This window comes from Euprymna scolopes, chromosome 3, assembly GCF_053919585.1.
Source record: "Euprymna scolopes isolate OS-2025 chromosome 3, ASM5391958v1, whole genome shotgun sequence".
Lineage (NCBI taxonomy): Eukaryota > Metazoa > Mollusca > Cephalopoda > Sepiida > Sepiolidae > Euprymna > Euprymna scolopes.
The window spans coordinates 20,508,013-20,529,713 of NC_136484.1; the positions used below are offsets into that span (position 1 = coordinate 20,508,013).

The following is a 21,701-nucleotide window of genomic DNA, read 5'->3' on the forward strand; positions in this document are numbered from 1 at the left end:
ACAAAATAAAAAATCTTCGTTTGCACATGGCTCCACGCATCGCTTCCGTTTGGAAAAAGAAAAATAAGAAACCATAAAAAGAATTATGAACCAATGGCAGAGCTCCCCGCCGAAAATAAAGGCCTAAATTATCACAGCCGCTGGAAGCCGGTTTACGACTATAAAAGGAGGGGACCAGAAAGAAAAGAGAGGAGAGATTCTCCTAGCTGCGTCAGTGAACGCACGGACAGTCTTCCACCCGACCTAAAGAAATGAAGAAGAAAAAGAAAAGAAAAGGAGATTCGCCCAGCTGCGTCAGTGAACGCACAGACATTCTTCCACCCGACCTAAAGAGATGAAGAAGAAGAAGATGAAGAAGAAGAAGAAGAAATAAGGCACCAGTGAACTGAAGCCAACTCCGCTCTCACGTTATAAGCCGAGACGCCTTCAATTCTAACAATGCCTATCTTACACAAACCAAAGAAGAAAAAGGAGAAAAACACAGGAGGCAAAAACGCCGCGCCGCTAGGTTGATAAATGTAGTCGTCGCTCTCCAGTTAAAAAGCCTGACACATATCACCGAAGTAGCGCGACTGGTCGCCACTTACCACCCCCGTCGTCTGAAAAGATAAGTACGCTTTGTTTAATTATACTACCCCCACAGAAGTTAATTCCTTATCAATGCATACACACGCTGGACTACTATTCTCAATTTTCCTACAACAATTATTTCTCTTCCCACGCGCGAACAAACAATAGTGACCCGAACTTGAGATGAAAATACATTTCCTTTCTTGCAACAACACCAGTCCTGCAACGAACATTGGCCACATACGCGCGGACATATTGTAACTAAAACGTTCATTTCTTTCACAGCAAATAAACGACGCTTACCTTCTCCAGTAATTGAGTCTTGGTCTCCTTCAATTCCTCATTCGTTTCATTATCCTCTTGTAACGGGATTGGGCTATTTATATATCCTAGTGCCCTACAAAAATGGTGACCCCGCCCCTTTATTTAAATGAGATGGACGAGGTTGAACGAAGCATGCATACACACCTACAAACATCCTAGGAACACTTCACCTCTTCTAAATAAAACTATCCAAAAAAAAAAAAAAAAAGAAAAAAAAAAAAACCTCTGAGCCATAAATGGCGAACCAACCAACGAACCAACCCACCAACCAACGAACAAACCAACGAACGAACCAACCAACCAACGAACTAACCACCCAACGAACCAACAAACAAACCAACGAACCAACCAACCAACGAACAAACCAACAAACCAACCCACCAACTAACGAACAAACCAACGAAGCAACCAACGAACCAACCCACCAACCAACGAACAAACCAACGAACCAACCAACAAACAAACCAAACCAACGAACCAACCCACCAACGAACCAACCAACAAACAAACCAAACCAACGAACCAACCCACCAACGAACCAACCAACCAACCAATCCACTAAAATCCTCACGGGCACTCTCGGAATAGCTCCGCTATTTCGGGTGGCGATGTGTGTGGGAACATGCCAACCGGATGCTAACGTCTCCAGCATAAAAGACAAAATAAAAAATCTTCGTTTGCACATGGCTCCACGCATCGCTTCCGTTTGGAAAAAGAAAAATAAGAAACCATAAAAAGAATTATGAACCAATGGCAGAGCTCCCCGCCGAAAATAAAGGCCTAAATTATCACAGCCGCTGGAAGCCGGTTTACAACTATAAAAGGAGGGGACCAGAAAGAAAAGAGAGGAGAGATTCTCCTAGCTGCGTCAGTGAACGCACGGACAGTCTTCCACCCGACCTAAAGAAATGAAGAAGAAAAAGAAAAGAAAAGGAGATTCGCCCAGCTGCGTCAGTGAACGCACAGACATTCTTCCACCCGACCTAAAGAGATGAAGAAGAAGAAGATGAAGAAGAAGAAGAAGAAATAAGGCACCAGTGAACTGAAGCCAACTCCGCTCTCACGTTATAAGCCGAGACGCCTTCAATTCTAACAATGCCTATCTTACACAAACCAAAAAAGAAAAAGAAGAAAAACACAGGAGGCAAAAACGCCGCGCCGCTAGGTTGATAAATGTAGTCGTCGCTCTCCAGTTAAAAAGCCTGACACATATCACCGAAGTAGCGCGACTGGTCGCCACTTACCACCCCCGTCGTCTGAAAAGATAAGTACGCTTTGTTTAATTATACTACCCCCACAGAAGTTAATTCCTTATCAATGCATACACACGCTGGACTACTATTCTCAATTTTCCTACAACAATTATTTCTCTTCCCACGCGCGAACAAACAATAGTGACCCGAACTTGAGATGAAAATACATTTCCTTTCTTGCAACAACACCAGTCCTGCAACGAACATTGGCCACATACGCGCGGACATATTGTAACTAAAACGTTCATTTCTTTCACAGCAAATAAACGACGCTTACCTTCTCCAGTAATTGAGTCTTGGTCTCCTTCAATTCCTCATTCGTTTCATTATCCTCTTGTAACGGGATTGGGCTATTTATATATAGCTAGTCCCCTACACATCCTTTGCCACAAGGGAGCGATATAGCCACCTTCACTTTAATACTTGTATTATGATGTAAATAAATTTACTTTTGTTGTAATTATATATCGGCATACTTCGTGTCTTCATTTCATGTCAATGAGATCATGCGACTTTTTTTAATCTCCTACTTCATTTTTTTAATGTCTTGATTAAACTGTACAAGTACCAAACTTTCAGCCAATGACCATTGTTTTATTTCATCTCCTAATGATCACAGACATTCTTGCAGCTGACAACTGGATTCCAAGCTGGTATTTAATCAATATAAACTGGGTCACCTGGAAATAAAGGCCTGATGCTAAGAGGCACAAAACAAACTACAAAGGTAGATATACAACATCCATTAAATCTTATTAATATATTTTATGACAAAAATTAAATTATCTTACCTCAAGGGCCTCTTTTGGTTTTGATGAATTCAGAAATGACTCCTGGGACAGATTGAAGTCTTTTAGAAACATTGCAATATAGCCAACTACCAAATTCCATTCCTCCATATTCTGCAATATGGCAAAATATTAATATTAATATAAATATGAGGATCTTCAGATTTAAAGAGGCAGTACACCATATATTTAGAAATCACAGTATGTTAGAGGTCTAGATGCATTGAAAGCAAATTGAACATCACATTTAACATTTGTGTTATTTTCATTTTATTAACAACTTTTTTTGTTCTTGTCCAGAATTTTCTCTGTATTAAAAAACAAAAATAAAAATCTGTATGATTTATGGAACAAAAATATCATGTGCTAAAAATCAGTTAACTTTAGCAAGTAGCTTTTTTTTTAACAAAGAAAATCAAATTTTTGAGAGAGAGAGGAATGACCGTCTCGCATCACTATTTTGAAAATAATCTCAAGAAACAAGAGAGATAACTAAGCAATAATCCAACTTGCAAGATTTTTGTTGCAATGCCTATGAATTCCCATTAATCGCTTAAAAGCGATCTTCTTCATAAAAATAAAACTACTCAGATCGTGATTTTTGGAATGTGATATTTTTGTTTCATGATGCACATACCTGTGACAAAAAAAATATCACAGTGAAAACATCACGATCAAAGTAGTTTTATTTTTATAAAGAAGATCATTTTTAAGTGATTAATGTTTAATTATGCTAAAACTAACTTTTTGGTAGCACCAAAATCATTATCTGATGCAAGGCAGGACAGTACAATATTACTTTCTCACAAAAGAGAGGTAAGGACAGAAGTGAAGTTATATTGCTCATCCCCCCCCCCCCAAAAAAAAAGAACTGAAAAATTTCTGTTCCACTCTCTCCAGCTCGACATTAAAATGCCGACCCCAAGCTATTTATATTATTTAATTATAATTCATTATTGAGATGAGTATTATTTATGAAGTTATTTATTGCAGACTATTATTCTCATCTTTATTAGTTGTTTCACAACGTTTCGACCAACTATTCCTCTGGCTGAAATGTCATGAAACAACAACTAAGAAAGATGAGCATAATAGTCCACAATAAAGAAAATTAACTCAAGCTATTTTCTGTGAATTTTTTCTTCTAGTCTGGCCATGTCGTCATCTCTCACATTGGCAGCTGCTCAGTGGTTCACAAGTATAAAAGTGAAACAAAACACAAAAACCAAAATTTAAAAAACATAAAAAAAAACACAAACTTCAACAGATTCTACAAATATCAGTTGCACTCCGAGTGTGTGTGTGTATGACACCATTGTCGCTCGACACGCCAAGGTCCACATTTATGTATATTGTCAAGATTGTGTTCATCAGTTGCCATCAGCTCACATCAATCTGTTCCAAGCCACAATCTGCATTCAACTCTAATCCATCCAATTTATCTTAGGGGACCTTTGAGCCACCAATTGTCCGAAACTGGACACTGTCCTCAACTATTGCAAACTCAAGACTGCCCATAAACTGTCCCTAACTGTCATAAACTATTACAAAACTCATTGCCACTCTTAAAACTGATCATAAACAAACTCTAGACATATTAACTTCCTTTGTCAAAATCACCATCACACCTTGATTAACAATTCTATTTTAATTTTCTTTTGTGTGCTTTTGGCAAACAACTTTCTATACTTTTGTTCTACTGTTAAACTTATTTCCTCTTTTTTGAGAGGTAGTAACAGTAGTGGACCTATAATGCGCATCCCCAAAAAAAGGATTGATAAGATTTGTTCGACAATGATTCAAAGAGAGACAAAACCAAATATTAAACAACATTAATGTATACATATTGCAAGTAAGACATTTAAGAACATGTACAAAATACAAATATTAATATGACACCTCAAAATACATATGTATTTTGACACAATTCTTCTTATTGTGGGGAATAAAAGTCACATTTTTTTTACAATTCTAGAAAATAATTTTGTTAAATAGTGGTGGACACGTTTGTTAATATAAGTATTATCTAAAATATATTTGCTTACATAGTTCTGGCATTATGCATGAAAACAGGAAACATTTGACAGGGGATCACAAGAGGTTAAAAGTTTAACCTTTCTTGTAAAAGCTAAAAATCGTTAGAAAGGAAGTCAATAATATTTAGTTGAACACAATATCAGTCATAAAACAGAGAAAGAAAGAGAGTAATGGGCATCATTCTAGACAGTACAAAAAATGTACCAATTATACTTCTAATCTAATGAGGATATAATTAAGCAATGGACTTAAAAGTAATTGACTCTCTCATCCTCTCATTTCACTTTTAATACTGAAACTTGTTAGATGATGAATGGCTGAAAAAAAAAATCATTCATCTTCCAAGATCATATTGTCGATTAGAGTGATAAATAATGTGAAGAGATGTTAGCAATTTTTTATTACAACTAACACAGCTGATCTCAGTCTGCAGAGGAACAATATAAATTGACACAAATATTTCTTCTAATATGATTATAGACCCAAGTGAATTAAGCCAACTCTTTCCAATGCCTCAGCTGTATTATAAATTATGTTTTCCCAACTTGGGCATAGGACATTCATTGCATCCATGCATAGTGATGTTGAACCATTTTTTCATTTAGAATCAGACTAGCCTAAGTGCCAGCATTGCCCGGGCGTTTGGAGGTGAGTGTTGAGCAAAAAAAAAAGTAAAATTGTGAACACAAAATAAATAATACCGTGGTTGTGACGTCACAGACGGTCAAAATAACACCTTTTAAGCGACATCGTGAACGTGAGGGTTGAATGACTTGCAAAAAATGTCAGCAAAAATATCAACCCTCCCAGTGCCCAGTTGAGGGTGCAAGAATTAATGTTTTTTTAGCCAATTTTTAGATATTTGTCATCGAAAGGGTCGAGCTTCAAAACGATACTGATCTTGTGAAAATCTGTCGCCTCTGTCGAAAGTTTTAGGCAGACGTACAAACATATATACATTCTGTAGGGAAACGTGTGACTTACCTAACTAGCACATGTGCATAATTCAACGGGTCGGTCGTGGAACGAAATGAATGAAGAAGAAAGAAACAAAAATGGCTGCCTTATCACTTTATATGCCTGCAATGTTACCACCTGATATGCAGATGAGATGCTCCTGGTTGGAGATAAAAGAGGGTTGATTTTTCAGAGAGTATGTTCATTTTGAAGTTGGATTTTGAAGAAGTACGTTCGATCAGCAGAAGTGCTTTTGCAGTTGAGAGAAGGTGCGTTACGTATACAGAAGTTTGGAAGTTGGAAGTTTGGACAACAGTGTCAAACTTAACCAAGAAATTGATGATGTGAAGAGCAGAAGAAATAACACGTGGGTTATTTAATTATAAGCTACTTCGGCCATTAGTGTGCAGTGACTCAAAAAGCAGAAAAAAATAAATGGACAGATTTGACTTTCGCTTGATACCTGAGTTTGACAGATCTACCACTGGATCGTCTATCGTTGAATGGGTTTAGAAGGCTGAGAAAATCTGTAAACTGTGCAAAATTAAAGAACCAGCCACAGTCATCCCTCTGAGGTTAACCAGAGGGGCCTATGCACTCTACCAGCAACTTGGGGATGAATCAGACTGGGATGAAATCAAGCAAAGTGTTTGGTACAGCGTTTGGTACGGATCCGTTTTTGCATGGCAACAGTTCACAAGCCGGCGACTTCACCCCAAGGAAACGGTTGACGTGTACCTAGCCGACCTACGAAAGTTATCTGTACTGTTTGGTAAAGATATTAAGCTGTGCCTTTTTAGTAGGCTTATCTGAGGAGAACTCCAATCTCTGGTCCACCCTCGCCAATCTTTCAGGATAAACACCCGCCTAGCTGAAACCACTGTCAAAAATTTTCCCCACTCCTTATCTGTGCCAAAATCAAAACGTAGATTCCATGAACAAAGCTTCTTTCTTAGAAGTGCACACCTGTGAAACTCTGTTCCGGTTGCCTGTTTCCCACCTGACTACAACCTGGATATCTTCAAGTCCAATGTGAACAAATTCCTGATGAACGGCCTCCTTAGGTAAGACACTTTATCAAATCTCCAACACTAATGTACTGTACACACAATAACCCTTATCCCCGAGTGGCTTCCGGGCCTTGATAAGTGGTGACTACCTTGTAAAAAAAAAAAGAAAAAAAGAAAAAATCTGTAAACTGTTGTTGTTGTTTAATTATTATTATTATTTTTTTTTTTATTTTATTACATTTTCACCACAAACAAGGCACATTGCCACTTTGGTGTAGGGGTCTACTATTAGGGGCAACAACTACTGGGGTACTATGTAGGGATTTGGGCAGCAAGATGTTGGTTCACGTTGCACTTGAACTTCTGCACGTCAGTACAGTTGGGGAAGCAGGGACCTGGAATGGAATTCCAAAGTCTAGCGGTTCTGGGTAAGAAACTACTGGAGTAGAAAGATCTTTTACATCTAGGGATCTCTACACGTGTGGGGGTGGGATTTTGCAGCCTGTCGGATCTGTCGAGGGTGTTCACGTCATGGGGGCACAAGTGATTGCAGTTCGTCAGAGCATTCACCACTAAAATACTTGTAGAACAGGCAGAGGGATGCAACGTTTCGTTGATGGGACAGAAGCTGAAGCTTAGATGCCAGTTCAGGGCCTATCAGATTTGCGACTCTCTTTTGAACCTTGTCAAGAAGCGAGAGACTAGTAGCAGATGCACCAGCCCAAATATGACAGCAATATGCCATACATGGGCGAATGGTTGCCTTATAGAGGTACAGGATACTTTCGGGTGTTAGTAGTTTTCTAGCACGGTAGAGAGAGCCCACTTCCCTTGCAGCGGCCCTGGCAATGCCCTCGATGTAATTGTTCCAACTCATGTTTCCTGTGAACGTTAGGCCAAGGAGCTTGAAAGACGTACTCTCAGATAAAGAGTCATTGGCCATTGCTATAGGTAGTAGAGAAGGTTTCTTGTAATTATTGAATGAAACTAGTTTAGTCTTGGCGGCATTGAACGTGACCATCCATTTTTGTCCCCATTCCACTACTCCTCTAGTGTTTCTGCCATTTCTTTAGGTATATGTTCATTTGTTTTCCTGTCGTGCCTGTTATAGAGTGTGGTGTCATCAGCATATATACCCATCTCAGAGGAAATTTTGTCGGGGAGGTCATTTATGAATATCAGAAACAGTAGAGGTCCAAGGATAGACCCCTGGGGCACTCTCGCATTTATATCATATTGTTTAGATGTACGACCGTCGAGGACAATCTGGATTTTTCTCTTATCTAAGAAGGATTTAATTATGTTAAGTATTCTACCAGTGATACCGTATGATCTAATTTTCCTGAGGAGACCTTCATGCCATACCCTGTCAAAAGCCTTAGATATATCTAGAGCTACCGCTCTGCCCTCCCCCGCTTTGTTCAGTGGATACATTTAAACAGACAGGTGAGATTTATATTATAGATGATTCCATACATTTTTGATCTGAAGATCCTTTCCAGATCACACTTCACACCAGTTAACCAGGATTTTCATACAGCTTAATAATGTTCACAGATCTCTAATAATTTTCCCCTTTTTGAGGCGAGGTTTGTCTATTTATATTTAGTTGTTCATGAATGTTGGTAGTCAATAATGGGCATAGAAATGGTGTTGTTTCATCGATTACCTAATCACAATCAGTCTGTGGTAAGGATCACAAGTACATAAAATTGACATTGCTCACTTGCAGTCACTATTCAATTTATTTGGAAAAAAATAAAATAATTGTGCTTCAATGCCATGTAAGGAAAGGGGGATAAAAAATTTACAAAGAGAGGAACACGGTCTAAATTTACCTTAAATTGTTGTTGCATTTAATCTTTCACTTGAAAGTTTATTCCAAGGACAGCAATTCTGATTGAGAAAGCAGCCCTTCTTTGGTTGAATCGAAATCGGTGGTGAAAAAGTTTCATATAGTGTCCATATAGACCTCTTTCTAGAGCAGAAGTGAATGAAAGGTCTATTGTAATACCCATTGAGGGGATAATAGGTCAATATTAGATCACCATGTAATTGTCAATGCTCAAGTGAGAAAAGGTTAAGCTTTTTGAATTGGCAGGTCTGATAAACCCTGCACCATTCCTGTAGCCAGTCTTTGAACTATGCTTCTGTCTTGTGGTTGGAAAGTTCAATATTAGTGGTTTTGAAGACATCTGTCTTTGAATTATTCTCCTGTCTTGAAGACATCTGTGTCTCAGACAAATAAGAAGTACTAATACTTTGTTAATTTCATTGATTAGCAAATTCTCTACGAGGTCAGCATTTATTCTTTAATAAAAAAAAATCACTCAACATACCTGCACTTCCAGAAGATCCATCACCATTGCAGGAGCTTTGATGTGACGGTAAATCTCAACAGCTGATAAGCAAATAACCAAAATTAAATTAAAATAAATAAATTAAGCAAGTAAGGAACAAACATGTAAAAACAAAAAATTAGTAGTAAAATAATTTCCAATTTCATTCAATAAAGAAATAATTTCCAATGTAATTCGATTGTAAAATAATTTCCAATGTTATTCAATAGTAAAATCATTTCCAATTCAACAGTAAAAAATTTCCAAGCCTTTTCTATAATAAAATAATATACAATGCAATTTAATTGTAAAATAATTTGTGATGTATTTGTGGAATAACATAGAAAATCAGTTTATCATATAAGTAATAAACCAAATAATGTTATCCCTTTTTAGACAGTATATTTCTTTTATATTTAGAAAGTTGCATTTCACTATGAATCTATTAGATTGACAAGAAAGTTCTTGTGGAATTTTTCATTTAGATTTCAAATGATGTATTTTCAAATAAGTTTTCGTTAAAATACCTTTACTTTATATATCATTTTAAAGAGCATTTTGCTTTATCTAATTGTTAAAATTACAATAATTTCAAAGTAAATCAATTAAATTAATCATTTAAATAGCAATCGTTTTAAAACAATAGTGTCTTTTCAGAACGTTGAATACAAGATGGAAAAAAAGCAAATTCACACAATTTTCTTATTTCAATTTAAGCTACTGAAACAGTTCGCGATATCAACAAAGAATTTGGTCCGGGAACCACTACTGAATGCACAACAAAATTCTCAAAGATGATGAGCATAGTGGTCAGCCATTGGATGTTGATGACAACCAATTAAGAATTGACTGGGATAGCTTCCGTACACTTATATTCGATCTACCACTGCATTCCATGTTTAAAAAAGATGTGTCCTCCATAGTATCAGACCTGACCGAATGGCTAATTGTAGGCATAGACCGATTCATATCATCCCAAAAATTTCAACAAAAACCTAACAGCCAGCCATGGTTCCCCCCAGAAATCACTTTTTCCATAGCTACCAACGTAATAGATGTACTGAGGCTAAAGCTGCCTTCAGGACTGCCAGCAACCACTGCAAAAGAGTAATAAAAAATGCAAGAAAGCTATATGCTCAGACCGTTAAATCCAATGTAGTTGAGCAGTGGCTTGGTTCTCACCAGTTTTAGCAAATCGCAAACAGGATCTTGAACAGAAGCTTGCGTTCTATCCCAACCATCATCAATGGACCCGAGGTCATCTCGTCAGCATCAGACAAGGCCAAACTATTTGCCAAGAACTTTGCAGTTTATTCTACCCTATGCGACGAAGGCCATCAACTCCCCGTATTTCCTCCTATAATGGACAACACACTCTGCAACATACAAATATCTGTGCGTGAGGTCGCCAAGCTAATCAAGAACCTTGATTCCAGTAAAGCAACTGGCCCTGACGGCATTTCAATTATAGTCTAGTGCTGAAAAAGCTTCAACCAGAACTTGCCCCAATACTTACAAAACTGTTTAAGCGTTGCCTTAAAGAGAAGTGCTTCCTTATACCCTGGAAAACCTCATCAGTATGCTCTGTATTTAAGAATTCAGGTGATAGGTCATCACCCTCTTAGTACAGACCAATAAGTCTCCTGTCATGAGTAAACTGCTGGAACCAATATTAAATAGAGAAGTAGTCAATCACCTCAGCAGAAATAACCTTCTTAGTGACATACAATATGGTTTCCATTTTGCTAGATCTACAGCAGATGTGCTAATGGTTATATCTCATAATATTAGTGAATCTCTTGACAAAGGCTTCCTCTCTAGGGCAATTGCTCTTGACATATCAAAAGCTTTCGATAAAGTATGGCATAAGGGCCTACTTCACAAGATTTCCACCTATGGTATAACTGGAAATATTTTCTCGATCATTAAATCATTTCTCTCTGATAGGCTTATGAGTAGTGGTTGATGGGCAGAAATCAGAGGCCCTCAGTATTAACGCTGGAGTCCCTCAGGGGTCTATCCTAGGCCCAACTCTCTTCTGGATCTATGTCAATGATCTTCCAAAACACATACTTAAATCATTCATTGACATCTATGCTGATGACACGACCATCTATGGCAACACATCAAAGGCCGTAAATGACAAAGTTCTCTCTGATTCTCAATCCTCAGATCTTGAGCGCGTGGTACAGTGGGGGGAAGAGGTGGTTGGTTACTTTTAATGCATCTAAAACCAAGCTCCTATCTTTACATCATCAATGCTCTGATCCCCCTCTGGCATCAATTGAAATGGATGGCTCTCATCTAGGGGAAGTTCAATGCTTTGATAAGCTTCTGGGCTTGACTTTTACTCCTGACCTGAAATGGAACACATACATCAAGTCTATTGCCAAGGTCATTGGAAAAATAGTAGGATCTTTCTACTGCTCCTGATGCAATTCTCTATCTATATAAAAGCCAAGTACGTCCAAGGATGGAGTACTGTTGCCACATCTGGGCAGGAGCTGCTAAAAATGCTCTATCCTGCCTTGACAAAGTACAAAATAGGCTTCGTGGCTTAGTAGGGGATGCCCTTTCTTTTCTCTTCTCTGTAGCCTCTCTCCCACAGGAGAAACGTTGTGAACCTGTCTTTGTTTTATTGATACTTCCATGGCAGGTGCTCCTCTGAGCTCCAATCCTTGGTCCCCCCTTGCCGATCTTTCACGAAAAACACCCATCTAGCTGAAACCACTGTCAAAAATTTTCCCCACTCTTTATCTGTGCCAAAACCAAAACATAGATTCCATGAACAAAGCTTCTTTCTTAGAAGTGCACGCCTGTGGAACTCTGTTCCGTCTGCCTGTTTCCCACCTGACTACAACTTGGATGTCTTCAAGTCCAACATAAGCAAATTCCTGATGAACCCCCCCCCAAGTAAGACATATTATCAAATCTCAACACTGTACACACAATAACCCTTGTCCCCGAGTGGCTTCCAGGCCTTGATAAGTGGTGACCACCTTGAAAAAAAAAAAAAAAAAAGAAAACTGTTCAAGAATTTGCTTCTGAATTAGGCATAATGTATACGATGAGTTCCAACCATTTGAGGGAGATTAGAAAGACAAAAAAACATGAATTGGACAACAACCAAAAGAAACACTGTCATGAAGTGTCATCTTTTATGCAACAAGAATGACCCGTTTCTTGGCCAGATTGTGACAGGCGATAAAAAGTGGGTTCTTTATGACAATCAGCGATGCTTAGCTCAGTGGTTAGACACCGATGAATCTCCATGATATATCCCGAAGCCAGAGTTGCATCAAAAGAAGGATATGCTGAATGTTTTGTGGTTTGTGACTTGTCTTATCCATTACAGTTTTTTGAATGCAGGTGAAACCATTACAGCGGAAAAGTACTATCAACAAATGGATGAAATGCATCAGAAACTGCAATAACACCCAGCATTTATCAACAGAAAAGGCCCAATTCTCCTCCATGCCAATGCCTGAATGCACATTGCTAAACCAACCCTGCAGAAGTTGAACGAATGTGGCTACGAAACTCTGCCTCATCCGCCATACTCTCCAGATCTCTCACCTACCGACTACCACTTCTCAAAGCATTTCGGTAATTTTCTACATGAAAAATGCTTCAAAAACCTAAGTGATATCAAAAACGCCTTCAGCGACTTCATCGCCACCAGAACGCAAGATTTTTATGTTACTGGGATAAATACACTTGTTTTTCATTGTTGATTCTGATGGTGCTTATTTCGATCAATAAATTTTTGTTTGAGCTGAGCTATGTTCATCTGAATTTAAAAGTTAAAAACCACAAGAATTTTTTTGTCAACGTAATACCATGAACAGTATGTTTCATCAAACACCGACTAATGTGTTTTTTTTAACATTTTAAGAGTAACAGAATAATATATGACACCTTCATCAATATCCAAATTCTGAAGTGCACATTCAGCTAAACTCTCCCAGGTTTTCCTCACGTTAAGTGTCTGGCACAGTTTCCAACAATCCTGCCATCTATAAAAAATAATAAAATGAAAAAGGATGGCTTTATATTAAAAGAAAAACGTTGAAAAATAGCAAAAGATTTGGTACTTATGCAGCATAAGGACTGTGTTATTGTCAGAATTTTCTGGCCAGTTTACATAAAATGCCAGAAGGTGCCAAATTAGTTTCATGATTTTTTATCATTTAAATGCTAGCCAATTTTTTTCAATGAAAAATATATTACTTCTCTTATTATGAAAATAATTCACTGAAAAATTAATTAAAGAATAAAAGTAATATTTGTTTTGTTGTTACAAAGAAAAATGCAAGGGATAATTTTTGCAAAACATTAAAAAAAATTAAAATTCAAATGAAAAAAAAATAAAACATTAAGTTTCATGAATAAATATTTATTTTTTAATAACTAGTAGCAAATACATTTTATTTTAATTTTTTATGATTTTTAATGGTTTTACTTTTTCAAATCAAGATAAATATTCAGTTTTATTTTTTATAATAAAGCAATGATAGCAAATAAATGTTTTCTTAAATGATGTGGCCATTGCAATTTCATTGATTTAGCATTTTGGCACCTCTCTGCATTTTACATAAACTGCCTGGAAAATTCTGATGATAGCACAGTCCTTATTCTGCATAAGTTGATTGATTGATTGTTTTTGTTTTACGGCATATCAACCCTTTCTAGGTCATTTAATGCCGATGCAGTGATTTTAAAGAAAAAGTTTTTAATAGAATATTTGATTTTTTTTTCAAAAAAGTTTCTATTTAACCTATAGTTGGGACCCTAACAGGTACTACCACTCTGGGTCAGAATGGACCTGGAAACAATGGCAATTAAGGGGTGGCTCCACACTCCCCAAAGCCCACAAGCTGGGGCCTCACCATCGGATATAGTTTAAGGTCATATCCAGGACCTCTGCATAAGTACCAAAGATTCAGCGTAAGAGAAAATCTGTACTATAATTATTATAAATCTGTACTATAATTATTATAAATCTGTACTATAATTATTATAAATCTGTACTATAATTATTATAAATCTGTACTATAATTGTTATAAATATGTACTATGATTATTATATATATGTACTATAATTATTATAAATATGTACTATAATTATTATAAATCTGTACTATAATTATTATAAATCTGTACTATAATTATTATAAATCTGTACTATAATTATTATAAATCTGTACTATAATTATTATAAATCTGTACTATAATTATTATAAATCTGTACTATAATTATAATAATGTTCATCAAAAAAAGAATTAGAAGCCAAACTTCATGAAGAGTGGCAGAAAATAGATCCCATCACCTGCAACAATTTAGCCAATAATATGCAAAAACGAATAAAAGCTGTTATAAAGGCAAAGGGGTGGGGACATACTAAATATTGATTGTTGTTAGAATAGATTTTTTAATGTTTACTCCACGATTTTTAACCTTTAAGTTTATAAGTTTGAATCATAGTTTCGATTTTTCACTGGTGCTCCATAATTTGGCCCAAAGCTGTATGATATATTTGTCAGAAATAATTTCCAATATTGAAACATACACACATACGTAATAATATTAAAAATAATTATTATTTATATAGATCAGATCGATTATTGTGGGAATCAAATTTCAGAGTAAAATAATGTGCTCTCTATATATAAAGTAGTAGCATTAGTGTGTGTGTGTGTGTGTGTGTCTGTGTATACAATTCTGCTACAGCCCATACCGCTGGAATAATTATAACCAAACCTGGTACGATGTTGGTCCCCACATCTGGGGATGGTGCACACCATTTTTCAAGATAAAAATCGAAGATCAAGGTCTTAATATATATATATATATACTAGCATGGGTCAATTTTTTAAAACTTTGACCCCTATTATGACCCCTTAACATTTATTGTTTTGGGCTCAAATCAAGTTATTAAGTTAGAACCATGTCCAAGGAACCTATATCTAAAATTTCAAGTTTTTAGACCCGAAATTGTCTGAGGAGTTTGGTAGTGTTCTCAAAGTTCAAATTGTTGAACTTTGACCCCTTAACAGCCAAATTTTTGGCCGAAAACCGATCATATAGATTTTTCCCAAATCTCAGTATCCTGTATATCAAATTTCGAGTCTGTAGACTGAAAATTGACAGAGTTATTGCGTAGGAAAATGTACACAGACACACAGACAGACCACAGACACACAGACACGTTCACTTTTATAGATATACTAACATGGGTGCCCGGCGTTGTCTGGGTATTTGGAGGTGTATGTTGAGCAAAAAATAAAAAAAAAAAGCAGTCAATTTTTTTCACTTTGACCCCTATTATGACCCCTTAAAATTTATTATTTTGGGCTCAAATCAAGTTATTAAGTTAGATCCATGTCCAAGGAACCTATATCTAAAATTTCAAGTGTTTAAACCCAAAATTGTCGGAGGAGTTTGGTAGAGTTCTCAAAGGTCAATTCGTTGAACTTTGACCACTTACCAGACAAATTTCTGGCCGAAAACCGATCACATAGATTTTTCCAAATCTCAGTACCCTGTACATCAAATTTCGAGTCTGTAGACTAAAAATTGACAGAGATATTGCGTAGGGAAATGTACACAGACAGACAGACAGACACGTTCACTTTTATAGATATATAGACTAGCATTTCAGCCCGGCATTGCCCGGGTGTTTGGAAGAGTATGCTGAGCAAAAACAAAAAAAAACAAAAAAAAAAATGTCAATTATTTTAACTTTAACCCCTAATATGACCCCTTAAAATTTATTGTTTTGGGCTCACATCGAGTTATTAAGTTAGATCCATGTCAAAGGAACCTATATCTAAAATTTCAAGTGTTTAGACCCAAAATTGTCTGAGGAATTTGGTAGAGTTTTAAAAGGTCAAAGACCCCTTGACAGCCAAATTTCTGGCTGAAAACCGATCACATAGATTTTCCCAAATCTCAATACCCTGTATATCAAATTTCGAGTCTGAAGACTTTAAATGGACAGAGTTATTGTGTAGGGAAATGTACACACGCACAGACACACATACAGACACGTTCACTTTTATAGATATACTAGCATGGGTGCCCGGCGTTGCCAGGGTATTTGGAGGTGTATGCTGAGCAAAAAAAAAAAAAAAGGTCAATTGTCTTAAATTTGACCTCTATTATGACCCCTTAAAATTTATTGTTTTGGGCTCAAATCGAGTTATTAAGTTAGATCCATGTCAAAGGAACCTATATCTAAAATTTCAAGTGTTTAGACCCAAAATTGTCGGAGGAGTTTGGTAGAATTCTCAAAGGTCAAATTGTTAAACTTTGACCCCTTAACAGCCAAATTTCTGGCCGAAAACAGATCACATAGATTTTCCCAAATCTCAGTACTCAGTATATCAAATTTTTAGTCTGTAGACTTAAAATTGACAGAGTTATTGCGAAGGAAAATGTACATAGACAAACAGACAGACAGACAGACACATAGACACATTCACTTTTATGGATATATATATATATATATATATATTGATAGATAAATAGACTAATAGATTAAACAAAAATATATACGTATACATAAATATATATGGAAACAATTTTTTGTTTACTGTAAAGATTTTACGCAAATAGTATGCAAGTATAAATCAAGTAGAATATCTGCATGAATATAATTACACGTAATAGTTAACTAAAGACGATCATCCCATAAGAAAACCGAAAAAACTAATAGGTAATTAATTAAAATGAATGTTTAAAAGAATATGCAAATTAGCTAGATCTTTTGCTAGTGAATGCATTTCCACAACCCATATATAAGAAACTTGTATTTACTTTTTAAATAAATAGAAAAGAGGGTTTTTAATATGAATATCAATACACACAAAAGAAAAACGAATTCATAGGAGTATAGATATACAAATTCTCCTACAGCCCACACCACTGAACCGATCATGACCAAACCTGACATGATGATGGTCTTTGATTAGGGATGGATGGTGCACACCATTTTTCAAGGTTAAGGTCATATTTGATGCGGCTTTTGCAACATCCATTTACTGCAAGGGTGCCTGCAGAAGCGGGTACCCGAGCGTACAACAAAGTCCCGTGCAAAGTGCGAGTATCTTTGTCACTGATGGGATATTTTTGTTTATCATTCTAATTTATTTTAGGTTTTTATTCTTTTAGAGACATGTGTTAGCTTTTCTTTGCTTTGAAACTGTATGACAATTTTAATCTGTAAATATATATATATATATATATATACTAGCATGGATACCCAGCGTTGCCATGGTCGACATGAAGTTCGGTTTCACCACACCTGCTATAATAAGAATATTGAGCAGTTTTTCATTATTATATGCCAACTCTATCGTTACCCAACAAAAATTTCAAAAATAAAAGAACGAATGAAAACACGAAAATGTACCCCCCTCCCAGAAAAAAGAAGTACGTGACAAACTCTCCACCAGATATTTCGACAAAGGGATATGAAGAGAAGCTATTCTCTGGATATTGAGTACCTTCTTATGACTATATTCCAGTTTAAGCGAATTTCTTTTATGCTACCTCAGTCTAGAAAAATTTGTGTTTACGGTCTGTTGCAACGAAAACAAACTGCAAATAATTCAGTTTCAAAAATACAAAAGTAGAATTTGTGTTAACTGAATGTTTATGCTATAAAAATGATGAGTTATGACTTATGAAAAGAAAAAAAAAATTAGTTACGATGTCAAAAAAATGATGAGTTATGACTTATGAAAAGAAAAAAAAAATTAGTTATGCTATAAAAATGATGAGTTATGACTTATGAAAAGAAAAAAAAAATTAGTTACGATGTCAAAAAAATGATGAGTTATGACTTATGAAAAGAAAAAAAAAATTAGTTACGATGTCAAAAAAATGTGAAGAAAAAAAAAAACTGTCAAAAAAACGTAAATAAAAGGGTTTTTTTTTGTTTTAAATAAAGAATGGTAGTTGAATTGAATTGTTTGTTTATTTTAAAATAAAAATTCACTGGACCACAACATTAACTGCGAAATCCGGGAAATTATTTTATTTAAACTAATTCCAAAAATAATGCTTGAAAGTTTTTAGTTTTTTAATATCCGTCAAAAAAGAAAACAAAAACAAAAAGAACAACGTTCATGCCCAAGGGAAATAACTCAAACCGATTCATAAAAAAAGCGGTGTTGGTAAAAATAAAATAAATGTAATATGTTATCAATGTAAATCAAATTTAAATAATAAACTTAAATAGAACAGTTTAAATAATTTTCTCACTATAAAAATAACTAATACACCGCTATTTAATAAAGTCGATTTTCCTTAATGTAATATGCAAATGACGTCACCTATTTCATCTTATATTTTTCAATAATCATAGTATATATAGGAATGAATAATATGATAAAGTAATGGATTTTTGTATATATTAATCAACTTATGAACAAACAAACAAACAGACAGGAATACGAATTTATATATATATATATATATATATATATACATTGGTTCCACACATAAAAACAACAGTGACAGGTTGTGGTTAACAGCTTTAAATTTATGCTTAATTTCTAAGGTCAGTGCTGATTGGTGCAAATATTTAACTTCCTTTGTAGCTTGCTCAACCAGAGACTATCTCTCAGGCGAGCTGAGCACCTAGCAGAAGTTTATAAAAGAGATTGCTCAGATTTTACTTCCTCTTTTTTACCCACAAGACATCATTGCAACAACTCATCCACATTGCTCGGACCAATCCCCAAACTTCTTTCCTGAGACGCATTCCTCCCTTTTGATCTGGCCCTAGGTTTGACTACAACAAGACCAAAGAATCCAACATGATGACAGTTGCTGCCTCAATGTCACATACACACATGTATCTATATACACATATGGACACGGCTTGACTTCAACACCTGTGTGTGTACATATATTCTCATATATGCACTTTTTTCTATTCTTTATAAACAGGGCATTCATCCTATCCTTCATATATAAACTCTTCTCTCTTTCCTAATAATTCAACAAGATGGACTTTCTAATCTTCTGCCTTTTTTTTGCTATACTCATGAATTTATTCATTTACTAACACACTTCCCTTTCATTCCATTTTTATTTACATCACAGATGAAGATGACTCAATAAAATTGTTCTGAATATTACAAATAAACTTCACCCTATTTCTACACATTATCATCATCTTCTTCATTTGGTTTTGGCGTTTAAGATGCTGTGAGTGTCCCAAAGTCTGGACTAACTAACACCAGGAAACATCTCACATGTGCTCTCCATGCAATCCAGTTAAAAACCCACATCAAAGTTTCAAATAAATATCTATGGCATTTGATGCTAAGATTTCAATTGCATCTAACCATCTGAAGCAAACCAGTAAAAAATTTTATGAATAAAATATTCTTTTGCAAATTAAAATTAATCTATGAAACATATTTTTATAATGACAAAATTTATTGATAATTTACTGATTTTAGATTTTTCTTACAATTTTTCTTCTAATGTTTCATATGCAATTCATTTTACTTCTTTTGTCAAAAAATTATAATCAATATAATAATCGTTTTTTTATAATGAGAAGATTTATAAATATTTAAAATCTTAAAAAGTGCAACAAAATGCCAATTACATTTTTATTAGTGCATAAAGCACATCTTATTGAGTGTAAATAAAATATTTTTTGTTTAAATTCTAGTATCTTCCTTTTTAAAGTTTGATATTAATAAATGGTTTTCGGTAAAATAATTTACCAGTTAAACATTTTGTTGAACATTTTTCTGTTGAGGCAGAAAACGTTTTTCCAATTTTAAAACTTCTTTCAGATTAATCTTTTTTAAGGAGATAAAAAGAATCATGTCTTACATTAATTATGTATTTAATTTCATAATGAAATTCTTTTACCTTTTTAGTTTCATGCTTAATAGCAAACTATCTTGAAGCTGTGAATTAGAAAAAAAGAGACAAAAAATTAAAAATTATCAACCTATTGACCAAAAAAAAAAAAATACATTTTTTTTTTTTTTACTTGGGAGTCAGAGCTTATCAAGGCCTGATAGCAACTCGAAGATAAGGGATAAATGGTGTAAATTGGGTAGAATTTTATTATTTATGGGGACGACTCAACAAGAACTTGTTTACATTGGATTGGAAGGCTACTATGCTGTATTTAACTTGGAAGAAGGTGGGCAGTTTTGGGAAAGAAACTTTGTTCATGGAATCTGTGTTTAGATTTAGGCAAAAATAGAGAATGGAGAAAATCATATACAGTGGTTGTAGCTCGTCAAGTGTTTTTTTTTTTGTGAAAGTTTGGCATAGATTGGAATTCAGGGAAGCACTTTCCATAAAAATAATGACAGAGCAGAGAGAATTAGTTAATTTGATTCAAATAAGCAGAATGATGAGCAAAACAATTTTACTAATAAGCAGAATTCTTCATTTTAGGATGAGCTGATACTAAAACCAATATGTCTTACCTTTTCATGAGGTAGGTCATTATATTTGTTGTTGATGAACACTGAATGAGTGGACAAAGTCATCGTAACCAAACGTCCACTTTGATTGAGCAGAGTTACCTCCCCATTATTTAACAGTATTGGCCTTTGTCCAAATGGGGTTTTACACTGATGAACTTTTTCACATTTGCTTCCTGGGGAAAACAATACAAAGACACGTTAGTTTACATACTAGTTTATTAAAAAGGAGAATGTTTCAAGTGATATCACTTCCTCTACAACCCACCTTTCCAGATAAAAGAGGAAAAAATTTTCATTTCAAATTTTCTAAAAGTCTGTTTTCACTTTTAGTAAATTCCATTTTTACTTTTATGAAATTGCATTTTCACCATTTTTATAGAATCTCGTGAGGAAGTTGTGTTAAAATATGCTGTAATTATTTAAACAAGATTCTAATGCTTTATTACATACCAGCAGCCCCTATCTGGCATATATATATATATATATATATATATATATATATATATATATATAATATAAAGCTGAATGTGTGTGTGTGTGTGTGTCTGATTGACTATTTTAAAAAACTGATTACATATAATGATAGAAGAAGTACCAGGACACAGGAAAGGGTATGTATGATCTGGCAGAACGGTGGTTCATTAAAATTGTGGGGTCTGCGTTCGCACCTGGTCCACAAAGTATGGAAATAAAAAATTTAAAAATTAAAAAAAAAAACGTTTACAAGTGTTTTTGATATAGATGTACATAAAAATACTTTGATAAGTATGTTTTAACTTATAATAGGGATGGTATAATAAAATTGTGGGGTCTGTGTTTGCGCCTGGCCTCCATAGAATGGAAATAGGCACAAACTTTAATAAAGACTTTTCATATCTATCTGCGTAAGTATACTTTGATAATTATGTTTCAGTTTGAAGAAATATGGTATAATAAAATTATGGAGTGTTC

General features: G+C 35.0%; 1 protein-coding gene across 1 annotated transcript in view; it reads right to left on the reverse strand.

The window, feature by feature from the left end:
- The window catches only part of LOC145253575 (WD repeat-containing protein 19-like), a 144,236-nt gene that overhangs the window by 57,123 nt on the left and 65,412 nt on the right, over positions 1-21,701 (reverse strand). Inside the window, exons 17-21 of the mRNA XM_080112947.1 lie at positions 20,751-20,923; positions 20,179-20,216; positions 13,197-13,294; positions 9,279-9,340; positions 2,939-3,049 (exon numbers count right to left, since the gene is read on the reverse strand). Of these exons, the coding sequence (XP_079969073.1) occupies positions 2,939-3,049; positions 9,279-9,340; positions 13,197-13,294; positions 20,179-20,216; positions 20,751-20,923 (482 nt within the window). The remainder of the gene's footprint in view (positions 1-2,938; positions 3,050-9,278; positions 9,341-13,196; positions 13,295-20,178; positions 20,217-20,750; positions 20,924-21,701) is intronic.